Source organism: Cnephaeus nilssonii (genome assembly GCF_951640355.1).
Source record: "Cnephaeus nilssonii genome assembly, chromosome: 2".
NCBI classification, from domain to species: domain Eukaryota; kingdom Metazoa; phylum Chordata; class Mammalia; order Chiroptera; family Vespertilionidae; genus Cnephaeus; species Cnephaeus nilssonii.
Window position 1 is genome coordinate 27,527,733 of NC_137073.1, and position 21,759 is coordinate 27,549,491.

Here is a 21,759-nt window from a genome sequence, read left to right on the forward strand (position 1 = left end):
GCACTTACAAGAAGCAACTAATAAATGCATAAATAAGTGAAACAATAAATCGATGTTTCTCTCCCCCTTCCTCTATTTTCTCTAAAAATTTAAAAAGAAAAATGTAAAAAACAAAACAAAACATATACATATGTCAAAAGACATTACCAAGAGAATGAAAAAATTCTTTTTTGCAAGTCATGTATCTGATGAATGATTAATATCCAGAATATGCAGAGAGCTCCTAAAACTCAACAACAAACAATCCAATTAAAAAATGGTACAGGATCTGAATAAGGCATTTCTCCAAAGATATACAAATGGTCAACAGGCACATGAAAAGATGCTCAACATTATTAGTCATTGGGATGCAAACCAAAACCACAATAAGATACCACTTCACACCCATTAGGATGGCCATTATCAAAACCCAGCCAGCATGGCTCAGTGGCTGAGCGATGACCTATGAACCAGGAGGTCATGGTTCAATTCCCGGTCAGGGCACATGCCTGGGTTGCAGGCTCCATCCCAGTGTGTGGTGTGCAGGAGGCAGCCAATCAATGATTTTCTCTCATCACTGATGTTTCTTTCTCTCTCCTTCTCCCTCCCTCTCTGAAATCAATTAAATATATATATATATTTTTAAAAAGAATAAAAACCAAAAAGAAATAACAAGAACTGCCAAGTATATGGAGAAAATGGAATTCATATGCACTTTTGGTAGAAACGTAAAATGATGCAGCCAAAGTGGAAAACAATTCGGCAATTCCTCAAGAAGTTAAACACAGAATTACCATATGACCCAGAAAATCCACTGAATCATACACAAAATAATTCAAAGTAGGGACTCAAACAGATATCTGTATCCCAATGTTCATAGAAGCATTGTTTGTAAGAGCCTACAGGTAGGAGGAGCAACTCAAGTGTCAACTGACAGATGAGTACATAAACAAAATGTGTCATATCCATACAATGAAAGATTCAGCCATAAAAAGAAAAAAAAATCTGATATACACTACAACATGGATAAAACTTCAAAACATTATGCTAAAAAAACAACAACATTATGCTAAGTGAAATAACATAGACACACAGAAGGACACTGTATGATTCCACTTATATGAGGTACTCAGTGTAGTCAAATTCACAGAGATAGAAAGTAGAACAGGGATAACTAGGGGTTGGGGTTTGGGGCGGAGGGGAGGGGAGGTACTGTTTAATGGGTACAGAGTTTCTGTTTGGGATGATGAGTAAGTTCTGGAAATGGGCAGTGGTGATGATTGTACAACACTGTAAATGTACTTAATGCTACTGAATTGTACACTTAAAGCTGAGGGCAAAATTTTATGTTATGTATACTTAAAAAAAAAGGCAAACTGAACTAACAAGCAAAATAGAGAGCAGGCTGACAACTATGGGGTGGGTGGGGGAGGGAGGAGACGTGGAGGGATTGAGCAAAAAAAAGAAATAAAAGGGAAAGAACTCATGGACATGGACAAGGGGAGGAGATGGGTGGTGGTGGAAGAAGGTATACAGGGGGGATAAATGGTGATGGGGAAAAATTAAATTTTAAAATTTGTTTTAAATTTAAAAAAATAAAAAAGCAGCTTCATTTTTGGAGTATATGTATGAAAACGTACTTGCGTAAGGTGTTGTTGTTCTGGACTCTCTTCACCTCATCTTCAAGCTGCTGGATTCGTCTCAGGACGTACATGTGTTGCTGTAACAGAACTCCCAACCAGAGCTCATCCCAGAGAACAGTGACCCTGCGCAGCTCAGCCACGAGCATCTGAACCTGCAGACACAGCACATCCAAACATGCTCACCTGCAAGTCCATAGACAGCACAGCTCTGCAAACACTGGAAACTGCAGGTTAAATGTCTTTTGTTCATGACATAATCACAACCTTCATTAGTGATTCTGCTTATCAATATATATTTGTAAAACCAATTTTGATTATTCTGAAAGCTTTGTTCCTCAAGTATTTCCATGACAGTTTCTAATGGGTTTTGTTTATAGGTTGTGTTTTGGGGGAGAATGGTTATAATAAAAATTGATTTAAAACATGAGTTTTCTGTACCTGTAACACCATAGTTGGATTTGCAGAGGATAGCTTATCTACAATTTTGCTGTAGCAATCCTGCATCATGGCTTGGTCTTCATTTAATCCACTTTTGGGTTCATCTTTATTGCTCTCTTGAGAAGCAGGAGGGCTTCCTCCCTCACATTCAGAAACCAGCAATTCTTCTCCTTGAATATTACCAAGTAGGGTTGGAATTGAAGAGGAAAACTTATTTCCTATAATAAAATGGGAGAATAAGGTAGACTTTGGATGTTTCTCCCATGGGCATATGTCAAGTGAGGAAAAACAACTCCAGAGCACTCATTTAAATAACTGGCATTCTGTGCACTAAACTGACCTAGCATCATGGATATTCTGCCTTTTTACAAACTGAGCTTTTATATTTATTAATATTTCAGGCTAACAGAAGATCAATGGGGGGAAAGTAAGAAATAAGTCTCAATAAATGAAATGTTCTCCCAGCCAGAGTCTAGAACTTGGTTTCAATTCTTATCCACCGGTTACTCAGCTCAGCGAACAATTTCCCATGCTTAGTGGGTTACTGTGAGACTGAAGATAATGTGTAAAGCACATGTCCTAAGGGCCAGCACAAGGCAGTTATTCTCTCAATAAATGACAATTATTAATTTAAAAGCTACAAATTCCATCAACTCTGGAATATAAAGCTCAAAAAATTTTACCTAACATTATTTGTAAAATAATTTATACTCAAATTAGCAGCATTTAAATATTCCATACCTGAAGCCTGTGATTCACTACTAAGCGATATGGTACCCACTATTGCAGGATACAAGATGAGATGTGGGGAATCTTGAGCCACACGGATGAGAAGGTTACAAATACTCTGGCGCACATACACTTCAGGGTGGTTTAAGCGTGAGAAAAGCTGTGGAATAATTCCTTCAGGATAAGAAGAAAGAAACATTTTAAAGTTATTAAGAAGTGTCAACATAGTGGATGCAAACAGATAGAACCTAATGTGCCAGCATCACTTCTAAGGCCCTCAATTTCTCCTTGTGATAACAAAGACCTGTACACAAGTTCTTTTGTTTTTTTAATCCTCACCCAAGGATATTTTTTCCATTGATTTTTAGAGAGAGTGGAATGGAGGGGGAGAGAGAGAAACATCGATGGCTGCCTCCCACACAGGCCTTGATGAGCACCAGGTATCAAGCCTGCAACCAAGGTACATGCCCTTGACCAGAATCAAACCCTTGAGTCCTCAGGCTGGTGCTCTAACTACTGAGCAAGACTGGCTAGGGCTATACACACTAGCTCTTGCTTTCCCAGTGTGGTTAGGGTACAGAGATATAAAAAAAATCTAGAGCAATTCAAAATTATTCTAGAGAAATGTATTTTCTGTGAGTGACTATAAAAGAAGGCAGAGATAATTTTTAGAAAGGGTATATGACATTATTTTTTCAATTACAGTTTAATACTTGCAATATTGTTTTGTATTAGTTGCAGGTATACAGCACAGTAGTTTAGACAATCATATACGCTACAAAGTATTCCCTCCAGTATTTCCAGAACCCACCTGGCACCATACATAGTTACTGCAATATTATTGATATTGACTATACATCCCCGGGACTATTTTGTAACTACCAATTTGTACTTCTAAATCCTTTTCCCTTTGACACCCCTTCCCTCTGGCAACCACTGGTCTGCTCTCTGTATCTATGTGCCTATTTCTATTTTATTAATTTATTTTGTTCTTTAGATTCCACAGAGCATATAAAATTTTTTGGAACTTAATTTTAACCACTCAATCCAAAATTCATTTTGTACATAAAAAGCTTCTGCCTTTCAGCTTTCCATTCTTCTGAAAAGTGAGAGGGAAATGGTATAACAGCAGCTCAGGGTGTCATAAGAACTAATGTATCCATTCTGTAACACTGGAAATAATAGATATAAAGAAGGAACGTCTACTTTCTTTTTGCCTTAGCTATCCTACCCAGAAATAATTTTTGCTGAGACATTTTTTAGACTATCACCTCTCCATGGAGCAGTAGGTGTTGTTTCCAAGCCGTGTTCTAGATATTGCCTAAGCTCGCCGGCATGCTTCACCAGCAGCCTGAGCAACCGCAAGGTGGCCATCACGATCACATCATCAGTGCTCTGCTCTACTCTGTGACTTAAATGTAGCCTTGGATCATCTTCATCTAAAGGAATCTAGGGTAAAAGACAAAAGGAAGAAATAAATAATTCAGAATACTGTTTTTGTGTATTAGGAAAAAATTTTCAAATAAATTTTGCTAAAAGAGAAGACTGTGAGACCTACCTGACCAGCATTGAGTTTAAGGAAAGTAAAATATGCACTGCAAGACAATTTGTACAGGCTGAAGATTCTATCCACAACTTTCCTCCACACTTTAATAACTCCTTCTGTTGCAGTTTCATCAAGTTCTGACAGCCATGGGCAGCTTGATATTAACTGACGCCAGATAACATCAACCATGTCATCTTCCTCATTATCTTCACTTTCTGTTATCTGAAGTGTTATATCTTCATCCTAAATAAAAATTGGGCATAAAATGCTATTTATAATACAAATTGAAAAGAACGGTACCTGATTTTCCTGTCAAATGAAAATATTTTTTTCATTATGAAAGACCAAACTACTCCATATTTAGCATTATATAGGCTAAATGTCAATATGCTTCTCCTTATGGTATATTAATGTAGCTAAGGAGATATAAGCATCTCTCAAAGATTAAAGACTGATTTTTGGATTTTAAATGTTCTAAGTTACAATGTAATATTCTGCCTGCAAAAAAGGAAAATCTGTTCAAAAGGCTGAAGGTACACAAAATAGAGTCACAATAGACCTTACTCCCTGTACAGTACTGCATGCACATGACAGGCATTGGCAGACAATGATATATGCTAAAGTCTAGGCAGGAGTGGGGAACCTTTTTTCTGCCAGTGGCCATTTGGATATTTATAACATCATTCTCGGGTCATACAAAATTATTAACTTAAAAATCAGCCTGCTATATTTGGTCAAACATTTAATTAACTCATCCCCAAAGCCTTGGCAGGGCGAGACCAAATGATTTTGCGGGCCTTATATGGCATGCAGGCCGGACATTCCCCATCCCTGGTCTAGAGTAGGAAGAGAATCAATAAGATCCAAACTTGTAAAGTTTGCAACTAAATACTTAATAGTCATAACATAACTTTTGAGGGGGGAGGGGAGGTAAATCCTACAGATAATCTAGTCCATTGGTTTTCAACTCTGGCTATATATTAAAATCACCTAATAAGCTTAAGTACACATGCACACATGTGCATCCATCCATCCATCCACAATATCTGGGGTGGGGCTCAGGCACCAGCATATTTCAAAAGCTGTCAAGTCTATGTTAAGATCCTAATTTCTGATCAGAACTGCATTTCAAGAGTAATCTACTTTATATAAAATGAAATTTCACCCTTTTTAAAGAGGACCCTAAGGAATTGAGTTGATTTCTCAAGAAATCAGAAAGCTATTAACTCACTTTAATCATAAAAACCAAAGATTTATTTGAAATAAAACAACACGGAATCAACTATATGTAATCAACCTCAAAACGAATGAATGAGAACAGTGACCTTGACACTATTTCCCCCAAATACTTTATCATGTTTTCCTTGCCTGAATCCCTGCTGGCCGACACACAGCCTGACCAAGAATAGCATATATTCTCTCTTTTTCTTCTTCAGTTATAGTGTCTGGAAGCAGATTTTGAACTTCAGATTTTTCTCTAGGCAGCAGACGAACACCTTCTCCCTGACTATAAAAATAAACAAGTAATCGGTATTTCAGCTACCAAAACTTCAGCAGACATCTTAAACCTCTATTTTGCAATGCATTAAATAAATCACACATTTCAACATACATACCTGGCATTGTCAACCACCTTTCTGCCCCACCTATAAGCCCAACTAGCCAAGGCTGCCCAAGATTTGGCTACTTCGGGTGCCTGTACTGAAGATAGGTGATACAACTGTCCCAAAATGAAGTCAGGTTCTCCAACTCCAATATGTACTGCCATGAAGAAAAAAAATAATGAAAGCAATCAGCAATGTTACATTCATAGATTCTTTTTTTCTTTTTTTAACACTAAAACCAGTAAGTTCCACAGTACTGTAGTACATAATTTGATAAAGCATTTATTTGTATTATGTTTTTTCAAAAGGCTAGTATGTTGAGATGAACCACTCAGCTTTGCAAGTAAGCTTAAATTATAACCCTGTAGCCTGGCTGGTGTAGCTCAGTGGTTGAGTGTCGACCTATGAACTAGGAGGTCACGGTTCAATTCCCAGTCAGGGCCTTGGGTTGCAGGTTGCAGCTTGCAGGCTCGATCCCCAGTAGTAGGCAAAGTTGATCAATGATTCTTTCTCATGATTGATGTTTCTATCTCCCTCCCTCTCTCCATTCCTCTCTTTGGAATCAATAAAAATACATTTTTTTAAAAATCCTACCAAAATTATAACCCTGTAAAATATGTTCAAGTCTTTCATGATGCTAAAATTGAACACCTTAAACAGTTCAGGTGTCAGATATGTTGCAGAATGTCTTGCATTCTGGATTTGAATGGCTATTTTCTTATAATTAGATTCAGCTTAAACATTTTGGCAAATGAATATAAAAGGTGATGAGTATATAATCTCATTCAGAGATTCATGAGGTGAATATCATTTTTTTGTAAGTAAAATTACATTTATTTTCATAAATAAAAAGAATTCATTATACAAACAACAGTTTTAGCAGAATATTAGCTGTCAATATCCACTTGAAGTGAAGTATGAAGTGTCTGCAAACAGTTAACGAAAATAGTTCCATCTCTCTAGACCCTTCATGCAACTTCTTTACATTCCTCAACTTCCACAAAATTCTAAACAAAAAATATAAGTGAGGTGAATATCTTTATTCCCAGTTTATTTTTATTTTTTTTAAATATATTTTTATTGATTTCAGAGAGGAAGGGAGAGGGGAGAGAGAGAAACATCAATGATGAAAGAGAATCATTGATTGGCTGCCTTCTGCACTGGGGATCTAGCTGGCAACCACCGGCATGTGCCCTTGACCGGAATTGAACCTGGGACCCTTCAGTCCACAGGCTGACGCGCTATCCACTGAGCAAAACCAGCCAGGGCTTTATTCCCAGTTTAAAAGTAAAAATACCGCCTGTTCTAGTGTCATTTGCCAATGTGAAGATTTATAAAGAAATATCCCTTATGAATATCAAGGCCCTATAAAACACACATTATAAATATAAGACTGTTAAGTAATTAAGATGCTAGGCTTCACAGCAACAAAATGAAAGTACATTCTCATGTTCAGCAAAGAGGTTAATTACCTCTAATCTATAAAAACAGGACAATGGTACCACTCAAATGTTGAATGAGTTAACTATCCTATCTGTCAGGCACCTTTCTGTTACTAACACTAGTGTCAGGATGTGAAACTTGAATCTTCCTGTAATTCCTGTGCTCCACCAGTCAAGGGGACCACAAACTACTATTTTATATCTTTTTTGCTTCTTGTGTGACAAAAAATTTTAGTTATCCGGGGTAGAATCTGATTGCCAGCAAAAACATTTAAGTTCATAAAAGCACTGTGAATTGGGAAGGTGGGGAGTATGGCCTGGGGGCAGAGTTCAATGACTTCCACAGTGGCATTAGATATTAAAGAAATGTGTTTTAGTTACTTCTAGGCAATATAACATATTAAATTTCCAGAGACACTTTTTGTGGCCAATTACAATCAGCGTAACATTGTAAACTTTATTGATTTTAGAGAGAGAGGGAGGAAGATAGAGACAGAAACATCGATTGGCTACCTCCTGCATACCCACTACTGGGGATCAAGCCCACAAACCGGGCATGTGCCCTGACCAGGAATCAAACTGGTAACCTCTTGGTTCATGGGTCGACACTCAACAACCGAGCCACACAGGCTGGACAACTAACATTGTAAACTTTAAAACAGGGGGCACAATAACTTTTCAAATTAATATTTTAAAGCTAGTAAGAGAAAGAAATCCTACCTGTAGATTCGCTCTCAATCCGAGGATACTCTTCATCCACTGTGTTAACTGATGACAGTTCTATTAGAGTGAGTATGTTTTTAGACAAAGTAGAAAGACCTGTGAAGTTCTGCTGTTGCTGAGCTCTGTAAACCTGTTTTAGCTGCCCTGAAATTTCTTTCCATTCTGCCTGGATCCATTTAGCCAGTGTCAGAATTGACTTGGCAACTGCATATTCAGCTTTGGCAGACTTGCAAAAAGATATGGCACAGGAACTCAACATTTCCATTGCGTGTGTTGACTGGCCTATAGAAACCAAAAAAACAAGCCCTTAGAAGCCTTCAAAGCAAAGAAGGACATTTTGGGGTACATGAACTTTTAAAAACATTTAAATTCAGTGATAACCAATTGTCTCTTAAAGCAGGTTTTATTTTAATAACCAGTAACAAAATTACTTCTTTTAAAAGTACTAAATCACAGAGATAAGTCAATACACATAAATTCTTATTTAGGACTCAAATGTTCTGAAATAGCTGGGGAAAAAGAAAATCAACATTTCTGCTACTATCTAACACCATACACAGTAGTTGTGTTAGATACCATTATCATAGTTGTGTATTTAGCATAATTCATTTTTACTAACCTGCTGTATGTAGCAATTTGGTTTTTTCAATGTCAAGTTCAGGCCCCCATTTTTCATCCACTTGACCTTGAGTTGTTAGTTTTTTAAAATGCTGGACTAAATCCTGTGCAGTGGTGGTCTTTCCCAGATGAACCTCACTACACTGTGCCAGCAGTCTTGTTGCAAGTGACACATTCCCCCGTTTTCTAGCAAATTTTGCTGCTGTTAGACCTAATTCCATGAGATGGCTTCTAATTGGAATTGTTTGTTCTGGAGAGAAGAAAACATTTTATTAGTCCCTGGCGGGTCTAGTCCCAGATTTCACAGAAACACAACCAAAAAATTCTTCCCCAACTCTTGCCTACATAAATAATAAAAACTAATTTTTTTTCACCTTCTTTAAATCCCTAGCAGTCAGCATAGTGCTTCACATACAATAAACAATAAACACCTGTTGAAATTAACATACATAACAAAGTAGACAAAAGTAAAAACCATTCACTATAAGAAATTCAGCCTTTTAATTTCTGAACTTTTAAAGTAAAGAATCTAGGCCAAAGGGTGGGGAATGAGGGTAAGGCTAGACCTTCCCTCCTTCCTGTATAAGTACCCCCTGCCATTCTCTCCTGGTTTATTCCTACCTTCCTGAAAAATCCTTCTCCTCCACTACCCATCCATGCAAGTTAGTGTTCTTCAGGTCCGTCCTAAGGCATTCTTCCCTTCTCACTCTACAAACTCTTCCTGAATAATAGTACCTGCTCCTGTGGCTTCAATTACCATACCAATGGTGATGATCCTTGAATCTATATTCCTAGCCATAACAGACATCTCAGTTCCACTAGCTTACCAGCACCTACAATCAGGTTTTTCTAAGGCATTTTAACTTAAGTGAAATCCATTTTCCATCTTCAAACCTTTTACTTCCTTCTCTTGTTTTCCCTGTCTCAAGGAAAGGCACATGATCAACCTGGCTACTTGAGCAGGTCCGGGCAGTAATCTTAGACTTTACTTTCAACCCTCATATCACATCTACTTTTTTCTGTCCCCAATGCTACCTTTGGTTACCTTTGGCAGCGACTTCAGCCAAACTGGTACCTTTGCCTCCAGTCTTACCTTCTTCTAATCCATTCTCCAACCTGCAACTGAAGCAATCTTCCACAGAGGGAAGTCTGAACACTTCCCTTCCCTTCGATGGCCTCGCACTGCCCTTCTGACAAGCCAAAATTGAATGTGGCATTTAAGGCACTGATGCTTTGCTTTCCATTCCAATCTCAACCTCATCCAAATTCATCTCTCCCTTAGGCAAACTAGGTCATCTAAGCATCTTTCATTAATACAACCATTGCATTACTGAATTTTCCTTTCCAATTTTAAAACATGTTCAATAAGGATAGAAAAGGAGATATTTAGAGTCCTATTATATGCAATGCTCTGTGCAAGAGCTTTTATAAACCTTATCTCATATCCTACAAATCCTTACAAAGAATTATATCAGTGGGGCACAATCACCATAACCAAAAAAAGAAAGTGACTCAGAAGTTTAATGACTTGCCCTAAGGTCCTCCAATTTACAAATGCTGGGCTAAAGATCCAAACCCAGGTCTCTATGACATTAATGGTATGAGTCACACTTACCAATAATCACCCTGCAATGCAAGTGCATACCCTAGTATTAGCTTAGTTGAAATTAAACATTCAAATTTACTCAGTAATCCCAGCTACAACATTTCCAACTAAAATTCAACAGATTTCTGGCAAGTTTTCCATTTTAGAGCAGTAAAAGTAAATTGCTGTCATCCCTTTAACATGATAGACATTCTTTCTTAGAAATGACAAATTTTTCTTACTATTCTTTTGGAATGTTTAAACTTAACATTTACTGTGTATTATATCTGATAAAGAATCTATACCCCAAACACATAAACAAGTCTTATGACCATTAAAAATTGACCAGATCTAAACACTTTACAGAATATAAGATATACAATGGCCACTATGCAAATGAAACGATACTCAACATCATTACTCATCAGGAAAATGTAAATACCACAAGATACTACTATATACACTCTGCAGGGACTAAAATTAAAGACCGACAACCCCAACAATGCAATGCCAGAGGAATGCAATATGTACAACCAGCTTATAAGAAACTGCCAAACTATTTCAAAAGTTAAACCATATGACCCAACAACTCTACTCCTAGATATTTACAAGAGAAATACAAATACATGTCCACCCAAAGACTTGTACATGAAATTCACAGTTTGGTACATAATAGCCCAATTTTGAGAACTCAAACATAAAGGGTCAACAGATAAACAAATTGTTGTATATCCATACAATGGATTCTACTCAACAATAGGAAGGACCACATTGATTCTTGTACTATGGGTGACCCTTAAAAATAAAATACTAAGCAAGCAAGTCAGACACAAAAGAGCATATGTTATGATTCCATTTATATAAAACTTTAGTGAAGACAGGACTAGTCTATAGTGATAGAAAGCAAATCAATGGTTGCCTGGGATGGGCAGGTGGGAGAGATAACTGGGAAAAGACATAAGGAAACCTTTTGGAGTAGATAAATGTTCTATATTTTTATTTTATTGGTGTTTACACAAGTGAGGATGTGTTAAAACTCAAAGAACTATACACTTATAATGTGTAAATTATGTCTCAATAAATCTATTTCTTAAATAAACCTAGTTACCTTTTATTTTATCCAACAACTGACTCTGGTACATGGTATATCTTAATGCCTGCATCCATGGCCTCACATCATGCTGTTTACATGAACGCAAAGCTTCACTGAAGAGTGGAATCAGACAGTCCTGTCAGGGAAAAACCAAAACTCCTTAATGGAAACAGGCTCCTTATATGTTTGTAGACTGAGTTTAGTTACACCCCCATAGGACAGCTACCTCAGCTCTACTCCAGGTTTATATACATTAAACTCTCCCCTTTCTTCACTGTGTCTTCTAATCACAGGAGGAAAGGATACTCTAAGAGAAAACTTTGTTTTACCCCCAAAAAATTGTTTTTCAGAATGTAAATCCAATTTATCAATATACTTATCAATAAAGTACATAATTTTTATAAAAAATAAACAGCATATTTACTGTAAAGCAGAAGCTAAATTACAGAAACATATAAAACTATTTCTTCATAAACACATTTTCAAAGATTACTAGTATAATTCCCTTGGGAAGAGCTTATCTTTGGTTAAACTTTAACCTATCTGGGAAAAGGAGGGAGTGTCTTCATTTTAGTCAAATCTAAAATTTATATAATCTGTCCAAGGGAGATATACAGTATTTATGTACACCAACATCTTGTCCAAGAAGAAAAAGCAAGAAAAAAGTTAAGCAATTAGCATCCTTAAGATTATGTATTTTAGGTTCTTCGATCTGCCTTACACACTTCTCAAATGAAGATCTGCCTGAAAATGGCATTTTAGATTTCTGTATTTGCTAGCTTGTCCAAGAAAACCCACAAATGCTACTTTAAAAATTGAAAAATACTCTTTGCTCTATACTAGTGCCTATTGATGATCGAAAGAATATCCTGGTAAAAACATACACACCTCTGTAGAAAGTCTGTTAGAAACTGTGTTCTCCAAAGCAAAAGAGCAATACAGCTGTAAGGTACTCAGAACTGGAAGAGATTGGGAGACTGTCAAAGTAGAAAGTCTCAGTGGTCCAATAGCTATACGTGAGGTTTGCTTCAAGTACTTTACCATGTTTCTGAAACAAAATATTTATTATTAATTAATTAATGAGATTTCTCAACTTGTAACCACTAAAGGGTATAAAGCAGTTAGATAAGATGCTTCCATATTGGCATCCAAAGTGAGGAAAGGAAGAGGAGCTGGTCTGCTCTTTAGTAAAACGATATAAGCAAGTCAGGGCATTTGCTTTTGGGAGGGGGGGGGGTGTTTATATTTTATTTACTTTCAACTTCAGTGTATGTTGGCAAGTGGCATTTACATATTATACAACTTGTACAACTAAATGAAGCTATCACGACTAGCACTGTAGTGCTCTGTTAACTGCCTCACCCCACCAGAGTACATGCATTTGTCGTGAAGTATACATACATAATGCACATTCACCTCCTTAGGATTCAACTTACTCAGTGATAGACTGCCACTTCTGATCTTGTTCTAGATGGTTTAAAGCAGTTGCCAAACAAACAGAGCTTCTTAACAACTGAACTTCAATGGATTTCTGGAGTTCCCTTGGATCTGGACTCAACATGTTAGGAAGCAGTTTTTTCATATCTACATAAGTTAAATAGATTCCTTTTAATGTACGAGTAATAAGATATTTTGACAGTGTTAAGAAATTATTATCAATTAATACCTCCTTTCATATTAGTTTCAAACAATTAAATACTACTTCTGATACCTATGAAAATTATTCTTTATATAAAGTTATAATTTAGAATTCCCCAAAATCAGTTCATTTCAAGGCTCAGAAATCAGTAAGTCACCTATTTATAGGGGTTAATCTAGAGCTACTTTGGCAAATCTTACTGAATCTAGCAAATCAATGCTACCACACAAATTACTCAATACTATAGTATACATTATACAAAATCTTTCAGTTGTGATAAAGAACTTAATGAATCACATCAAGATGTCAAGCACAAAAAATATTTAGCTTAAACACTACTCATATTTTTTTCAAGCAAAATGGTTAGATAAATTTCAAAGTATTACTATAGCCTTTTTAAAGTTTGCTTAATTTTAATTAAACTATTTATTTGCCAAATAAACAGAACAGTCCTAAATTAGCTGATTTGCATGGAACTCTGCTCCAAAGTTAATATACAATAACTTCCCAGATTTCCCAGTAAAATATCCTAAAAGCCAAACATTTTGGGCAACTTGTGAATAAAAATACTTAATTTTAAAATTATCTCAAATACCTATTTTTTCTTTTGATCCTCCAGCAAGTAGATTGATATTTTCTCCTGGTAACAATTCTAATTGTTCAGTACATTCAACGAATTCTCCAGACTCAAAACTGCTTAGTGATCTGTAATTAAAATATTGGTTAACTTGTATTACATCCTATCCAGCCTGTGGAACCATTAAAAAAAATAGAACAAATTCTAAAAAAAGACAGCAAAATTACACAGCATTCTTTTGATGAAGCTCTTTCCACAGAGGCCACCATTTCATTTTTATTTTGAAGACTGACTACCATCTTAATTAGCACTAAAATTGGACTGGCAAACCATAAAGTCACAGCTTTAGACATTATTCAGTTTAGCATGCTCACCCCTCCATGTCTCCTTCCTCTTTTTGCATGTGAGAAAAACTCACTACCCAATTAACCTACCTAAATCTTTTCACTTTCAAATTTCTCCACCAACAGAATTCAACCTGGCTGTTTCTCCTTCTCTCTCTACAAAGCTCTTCTTGCTTGCATCCTGGAGCTTCTGACAAGGCTGACTATTCCACTCTGGCTCTCATCTCCCACACTTCCTTTCTCAATGTCCTTGTGTTCTCTTTAATGGCTCCTTCTATATCCCTTAACAGATGGTCAAAAGGATTCTGAGCCCTCTTGGCACACTTTGATTTTTACTCACTCTTCTCCAGAGCCTTACCTGTGGTTGGTGGTTTTTAAGGGCTCCAGAGTATAGTCATACCTTTAATCATTACCTATATGCTAATGATCCCCAGATCTCTCTCTAGCTTAAGATTTTCCTCCTTAGTTCCAAATCCAATTCTTAACTGCATACTTAATCTCATCTGCATGTTTCACACTTTTCTTAAACATGCCTCATTGTTCTTTGTGTGTTCCTACTTCAATTAATAGTATGTTTTCTCCTCCCTCTGCTTTTGCTGCCACAAATGGTCTATATGCTAGCCTTGCCCCACATCTCCAGTATCTTTACAACACAGCAGAGTGAACCACTAACACAGATCATAACATGCCTTTCCTGTTCAAATTCCACCTACATTTTTTTTTTTAGCTTATTAGGGGTCTAAGACCTTTTCACACTTACTTCTTTATGTTATTAATTTTTACTTGGTTCTTGTTTGTATTAACCTTTCAAAAATGTATTTATAGCTCACATTTATGCCAATGTTTAATATTAGACGGGTTTTGGGTCTTGACTTACAAGTTTGATGCTTTTGTGATCAGAAATATGTTACAGGAACTTAACTTTTGTTTATATAAATCCTATATAATAAAAGCCTAATATGCTAAGTGTCCTGTCATCCATTCAAACAATCAAAGTGTAATATGCTAATGATATGCAAAGGCCGCTCAACCGCTCGCTATGATGTGCACTGACCACCAGGGGGCAGACTGGCTGACTGGCTGCTGGGCAGTCCAGCCAATCGGGACTGAGCAAGATGGGCCGGACACGCCCTGGAGCCCTCTCATGGTCCCTCCCTAGCTGGACAACCTCCTGTGTCCCTCTCCATCTTGATCGTGCACCGGGCCTCTCGTTAGCCTATAATAAAATTAGTTTCCCTATATGTTATTTCACTTTACTTAAAAATCAATTTCCAAGAACCTATCAATGACATTAGTGAGGATTTACTATATTCATATCTAATTTAGAAACAATGCCATCAAATGTGATCCTTTCTAAAGCAGTGACAAATTTATCTTTTTTTTAAAATATATTTTATTGATTTTTTTACAGAGAGGGAGGGAGAGGGAGAAAGAGACAGAAACATGATGAGAGAGAATCAGTGATTGGTTGCCTCTTCCACACCCCTTACTGGGGATTGAGCCTGCAACCCAGGGATGACTGGAATCATCCCTGAGCCAAACCAGCTAGGACACTGTTTCACTTACACACAGTCAACAGTGGTCCGAAAACGTTAAATGGAAAATTACAGAGATAAACTATTCATAAGTTTTAAATTGTGCACTGTTCTGAGCAGCATGGTGAAACCTCACACCATCCCACTTGGGATGGGAATCATCCCTTTGTCCAGATATTCACATGTATACACTGTGACCTGCCCATGTATACTTAATAGCCATCAATTATCAGTAGGTTATAAGATTGGTTATGAGATAAGAGTCATACCACATTGGCATAAGCTTTATTACAGTATATTATTATAACTGTTCTATTTGATTATTAGTTACTAGTGGCCCAGTGCATGAAATTCGTGCAAGGGGGGGGGGGGGTCCCTCAGCCCAGCCTGCACACTCTCCAATCGGGGACCCCTTGGGAGATGTCCGACTGCCGGTTTGTGAGGAACCAATGGCTGCCTAGGAGGTGAAGCTTTTGACACTGACTGGAATAGAAACCTACAAATCAGCAGTCGGACATCCCTCTCACAATCTGGGACCGCTGGCTCCTAACTGCTCACCTGCCTACCTGCCTGATCGCCCCTAACTGCCTGTCTGCTTGCCTGCCTGATCACCCCTAACTGCCCTCCCCTGCTGGCCTCTTGCTCCCAACTGCCCTCCCCTGCCGGCCTCTCGCCCCCAACTGCCCTCCCCTGCCAGCCTGTTTGCCCTCAACAGTCCTCCCCTGCTGGCTAGATCTCACCCCCAACAGCCCACCCCTGCCAGCCTGATCGCCCCTAACTGCCCTCCCTTGCCAGCCTGATCTTGCCCCCAACTGCCCTCCCCTGCAGGCCTGATCTCACCCCCAACTGCCCTCCCCTGCCGGCCTGGTTGCCCCCAACTGCCCTCCCCTGCCAGCCTGATCTCGCCCCCAACTGCCTTCCCCTGCCATCCTGATCTCGCCCCCAACTGCCTTCCCCTGCCATCCTGATCTCGCCCCCAACTGCCCTCCCCTGAAGGCTGATCTCACCCCCAACTGCCCTCCCAGGCCAGCTAATTTGGTTCTGAATGGTTGGTTTCTATGCCAGTCAACGTCAAAAGCTCCGCCTCCTAGGCAGCCATTGGCTCCTCACAGTTCACCCAGATTTGGTTTTGATTGGTCGGTTTCTATGCCAGCCAGCATCAAAAGCTCCGCCTCCTAGGAAGGAACTGGCTCCTCACAGTTCACCCAGATTTGGTTCTGATTGGTTTCTATGCCAGTCAGCATCTCCGGGCCTATCTTTGGGCCAGATCAGAGAGGCGGGGCTGCTAAGCAGCCCACGCAGAGGCCCAGAGAGAATCAGAGGTGCGGCTGCTGGTGAAGCCCAGAGAGAAAGAGAGAGGCAACAGCTGATCAACAGCTGCCACAGAGGCTGTTGATCAGGCCCTGCCTCTCTCTCGGGGCCTCTCTCCAGGCCTGATCCGCAGCCCCCTCGGCAGTTAGTGCTGGGTTGCAGTGGCGACCCAGCACTGACTGCAGGACTGAATTCCGGTGTTGGGTCGAGCCTTCGGTTGTTTTGGACATTACGGACCATGGGTTTTTATATATTAGAATTGTTGTTAAGCTCTTACTCTGCCTAATTTACCTTTATCATGAGTTATGTATGTATAGGAAAAACTTAGTATGTACAGGGTTTGGTAATATCTGAAGTTTCAGGCATCTGCTGGGGGTCTTGGAAAGTATCCCCTATAGATAAGGTGGGAGGCAGGGGGACTACTCTATATTGTTTTATTTTAGAATAGGAATAGGCTCTGAGAATCATACCAAATAACTGTTTCAACAATTATGAGTTTGTTTTCACATAACATGAATGCCCTCCTCATTTCTAATGTTGGTTTCTCACTATAGTCGTTTTTAGAACACAGCATTAGAGCTACAACCATCTTGCAATAGTAGATATGACCAATTTCAACATTTTCCTGCCACAGAGGAAGCCTTTAAAGTTACTGAAAATTTGTTTAATGAGGTTAAGTATCATAATTTACAACTGAAAAAAAAACCTTACTTTATGTAGTTGAAATCCGCTTTTAGGTTCAGAGAAGTACTGCTGGTACTCTTTTTCAAGTCGTGGATAGCATTCTGCCATTCCTGTACAGCAGCCCAATCAGCAATTGAAATGTAGCACTCACATGCTTTATTTCCCAAATAATTTATAACCTCAGGGGAAGAGTCAGGTGGTTTGGACAACAAAGATTTCCTGGAGTCACCTGAAAGTATTTTATACATACAGAGAGATCCAGAGCAGTTATGAATATTTCAGAGTGCAGAAATTTAAAAGCATGCAGTAAGATCATCAGTATAAATTATTTGATGACTACTTTTATTTAAATGTTGACTACTCACCGTTTAGAGAATGTTTTGGGCTGGCGCTATTTCGCCCAGCATTGGCCAACGTAAGAACAGATTTGTCGAAGCTGGAGATGCAGCAATCAACCCCTGTCATAGCACACAGATGCTCCTGGTACTCCACAGAGGCCTTTTCAAACCTTCAACGCAAATTGAGTTAGCCTTATTTTTAAATTATCCACATATTCATTTCCATAAAAACTGGAAAGAATGAATCACTCAATAAACTGAGCTAGATAATTAGTTGATTATTTTGCATAGGGCGTGCAAAAAATTGGATCTCTTCCTTCCAACAACTTAAAATAAATTATGTTGTTAAATGTCGAAAGATAGCAAAAATAACAGAAAATATTGGGATAAATATCTGATCTCAATGTGTGCAAAGGCTAATAGAAGAATAAATACAAGAAAAGAATCCATAAAGTAACAGATCTAATGGCATAATAACCTGAAACTTCTGGGTATAAAAAACCCCCACTAGAAATATTAAAGCAAATTACAAGTCAAGAAATTAAATAGCATCAATAATTTTAGTGTATATTAAAATTTCACAGATCAATAAAGAAAAAAAAATGAGAGGCTATGAAAACTTCATCTGGGTTTTCAAAAATCACAAATGATCAATGTAACACACAGGGATAAGTTTTACTATTAACCATTAATAAAGCAATGTAGCCCGGGTAGTGTGGGTCAGTGGTTGAGAGTCCACCCATGAACCAGGAGGTCACAGTTCAAGGGCACATGCCTGGGTTGTGGGCTCGGATCCCAGTTGGGGGCACGCAGGAAGTAGCTGATCAGTGATTCTCTCTCATCAGTGATGTATGTCTCTCTCCTCTCTCTCTCTCCCCCCCCCTCCTCTCTAAAATCAATAAAAAAATATTTTTTAAATTAAAAAAAAAAAGCAATGTAAAATAAAACAAATACTTTCATTGATGATGGTGAACAGGTTCTTGTTTCTCAGTGACCCTCAGTGTTCACAAAGGTTCACAATTACTCTATTGTTAGGGATTTAAATTGGAATAAACTTTTCTGTAGGGTAACTTAGTAAGAGTATGTATCATAGCCTTTCTTAGATCCATAGCCTTTCTTCTAGTAAATCAGCTTGTAGAAATGAATTCAAAGAAAATAATCACAACTATGAGGAAAGAGCTAAATGCCAACGTGTATTAAGAAGGTGTAGTAAAGCCCTAGTTAGTTTGGCTCAGTGGATAGAGCATCAGCCTGCGGACTGAAGGGTCCCAGGTTCGATTCCAGTCAAATGCACATGCCACAGTTGCAGCCTCAATCCCCAGTAGGGGGCATGCAGGAGGCAGCCAATCAATGATTCTTTCTCATCACTGATGTTTCCATCTCTCTATCCTTCTCCCTTCCTCTCTGAAATCAATAAAAATATATTTTTTTTTAGAAAATGAAGGTGTAGTAAAAAACAAACAACAGAAACAACCTTATTGCCCAACAACAGGGATGTTAAATTCGGGTATATTCACATATAAATATAACTATGACATTAAAAATCATATTGTAGAATATTTTAACATGGCAAAGTATTTTTTAAAATATTGCTCTGTGGAAAAAGCAAAACCATGTGGTTAGCAAAAACACTGCTATTTCTGTGTAAAGAGGGGAGAAAACGACATGAGAAGAAAAAAGAACAAAAGGGCATATACACGAAAACTACAATTACCATTAGGAGATGGAATTATGAGCAGTTCTTTTATTTTTTTTCTACATTTTACAGATTTGATAAAACTTGTATCAATGTACACAGATTATGGTACATGCTCATTTATCTAGAGAAATCGAATGAGTCTGAATGTTGAGTGTACAGGGCTAATAAGTAATTACTCTAGCCATAAAGGATAATTTGTACCAGACTGATGTGAAAGGTTATTAATTAAGGCTCAAGTTAAAAAATATATATAAACCAAGTAATTGGCAGATCTTGTTTTAAGGAAGAATTCCTATTAATTCACAGATAAGACAGACACCTAATTTTTGCTACTAAAGACAGACTAAAGATGTGCCCTAGTAAAATGATTTATAAGCAAGCTCCAACTGCTAAAATTGATCAAAGCTGTTTTAGCATTTAAATACAATGTTAGACAATAATACAAATGATTTAAACATAAAGAAATTCTATCACCCATTTCCTTCCATCCAACTTACCTCCCTTCAGCCTGTTGGGCCACTGAGTTAATCCAGAGAAGATTTTTCCCAACAATGGAAGATGACCAGACAGCAATTCCCTGTATTGCTTCAGGACAATGAAGTTCACACAGTGCTTCTACCACCATCATGATGGTTACTTCCAATTCATTCCCCTGAAAATGGCACTCAGAAAAATTAAACTCAGACATCAATACATTTAAAATTCAAATCTCTTCTAAATTTACAGCTACATAATCAAAGCCTATTTAAGGTCAAATGTACTTAACAATTATTTTAACAATCATGATAATACATTATTTTGGTTACAATTCTTAAAATGTAATATATAATGTAGCTACAAAAGGTGACTGACAGAACCTTAACAGCACATGGGTGTTAATCTTTACAAAATAAAAAGTTCCCCAATATTTAAACTATGGCATCTGTAGGAGTAACACATGAAGTAAATAAAAGCCAAATTAAATGTAAACATGAATTAAAAGATGATTAATTTCATGTCTCTGAATATTACCTGACATTACCTTCATTAACAAACATTTGCTACATTTGGATCCCACTTATTGAGCCCACTTACAACCCAGCACTTTCCCCATACATTGCAACATTATTATTATACTAGAGGACCGGTGCACAAAATTTGTGCACGGTGGGAGGGGGGGGTCGCGGGAGCAGTGCGGGGGGGTGTTCCTCAGCCCAGCCTGCATCCTCTCCAATCTGGGACCCCTCGAAGGATGTCCTACTGCTGGTTTATAGGGATCGGGCCTAAACCGGCAGTCAGACATCCCTCTCACAATCCGGGACTGCTGGCTCCAGCTGCTCACCTGCCTGCCTGCCTGATTGCCCCTAACCACTCCTCTACCTGCTGGTCTGCTCACCCCCAACCGCCCCCCCCCCCGCTGGCCTGCTCACCGCCCCCCGCCCCCCCCCCACTGGCCTGCTCACCCCCCCTGACCCCTGCTGGCCTGCTCACTCCAAACTGCCCCCCCCCCCCACTATCCTGCTCATCTCCAACTGACCCCCCACTGATGGCCTGCTCACCCCCAACTGTCCCTCCTGCTGGTCTGCTTACCCCCAATGGCCCCTGCCATCCCATCCTGGCATGATCACCCCTTGGCGATCCAAGGTAACAGCCCCTCCTTTTTTTTCTTTCTCTTTTCAGTGCCTCCTTGAGTGGAGGCCAGGGCCGGCTGGAAGCAAATATCTAGGATTTATTTATCTTCTATAATTGAAACTTTGTAACCTTGAGCAGAGGCCAGGGCCGGCCAGGGTGGGCGGGAAGCTTGGCTTCCTCCATTGCCAGGGGGCAACCCAAGCCTCCTGCTCACTCCAGCTCCATGGCTGGCCGCCATCTTGGTTGGGTTGATTTGCATACTCGCTCCTGATTGGCTTGTGGGCATGGCTTGGTGTTGTGATGGTTAATTTGCATGTTTCTCTTTTATTGGTGTAGATATACTTTTGCATACATTACAATTTACATATACTTTTCTATGCATTATACTATTATCATTATAACTTATAAAAATTATTTCTTTTATAGACAAATTTCTTAGAATTAATTACCTTTAATGTTCCAACCTTATGTATAAGTAATTCATATTTTGACATGTTCTAAGTCCAAAATATGAATAACTTTGGAAGTTATTGCTTTTATGAAACATTAGATCAAAAACTTTGAAAATGAATAAAAGTTTCCATTTATTTTACCCATGGATTAAATAATAGCAAAGGAATT

At 38.4% G+C, this 21,759-nt stretch overlaps 1 protein-coding gene across 3 annotated transcripts in view; it reads right to left on the reverse strand.

The window, feature by feature from the left end:
• Window positions 1-21,759, reverse strand: part of SMG1 (SMG1 nonsense mediated mRNA decay associated PI3K related kinase) — a 112,422-nt gene that overhangs the window by 31,765 nt on the left and 58,898 nt on the right. For all 3 annotated transcript variants that reach the window (XM_079794605.1, XM_079794606.1, XM_079794607.1), the window contains 16 exons: window positions 20,025-20,179; window positions 17,856-17,998; window positions 17,518-17,719; window positions 13,635-13,744; window positions 12,837-12,984; window positions 12,289-12,448; window positions 11,416-11,536; window positions 8,724-8,972; window positions 8,102-8,386; window positions 5,952-6,096; window positions 5,704-5,842; window positions 4,348-4,578; window positions 4,061-4,238; window positions 2,802-2,963; window positions 2,061-2,278; window positions 1,620-1,774 (listed from right to left, as the gene is read on the reverse strand). In XM_079794605.1, coding sequence (XP_079650731.1) covers window positions 1,620-1,774; window positions 2,061-2,278; window positions 2,802-2,963; window positions 4,061-4,238; window positions 4,348-4,578; window positions 5,704-5,842; window positions 5,952-6,096; window positions 8,102-8,386; window positions 8,724-8,972; window positions 11,416-11,536; window positions 12,289-12,448; window positions 12,837-12,984; window positions 13,635-13,744; window positions 17,518-17,719; window positions 17,856-17,998; window positions 20,025-20,179 — 2,801 coding nt within the window. The remainder of the gene's footprint in view (window positions 1-1,619; window positions 1,775-2,060; window positions 2,279-2,801; window positions 2,964-4,060; window positions 4,239-4,347; window positions 4,579-5,703; window positions 5,843-5,951; window positions 6,097-8,101; window positions 8,387-8,723; window positions 8,973-11,415; window positions 11,537-12,288; window positions 12,449-12,836; window positions 12,985-13,634; window positions 13,745-17,517; window positions 17,720-17,855; window positions 17,999-20,024; window positions 20,180-21,759) is intronic.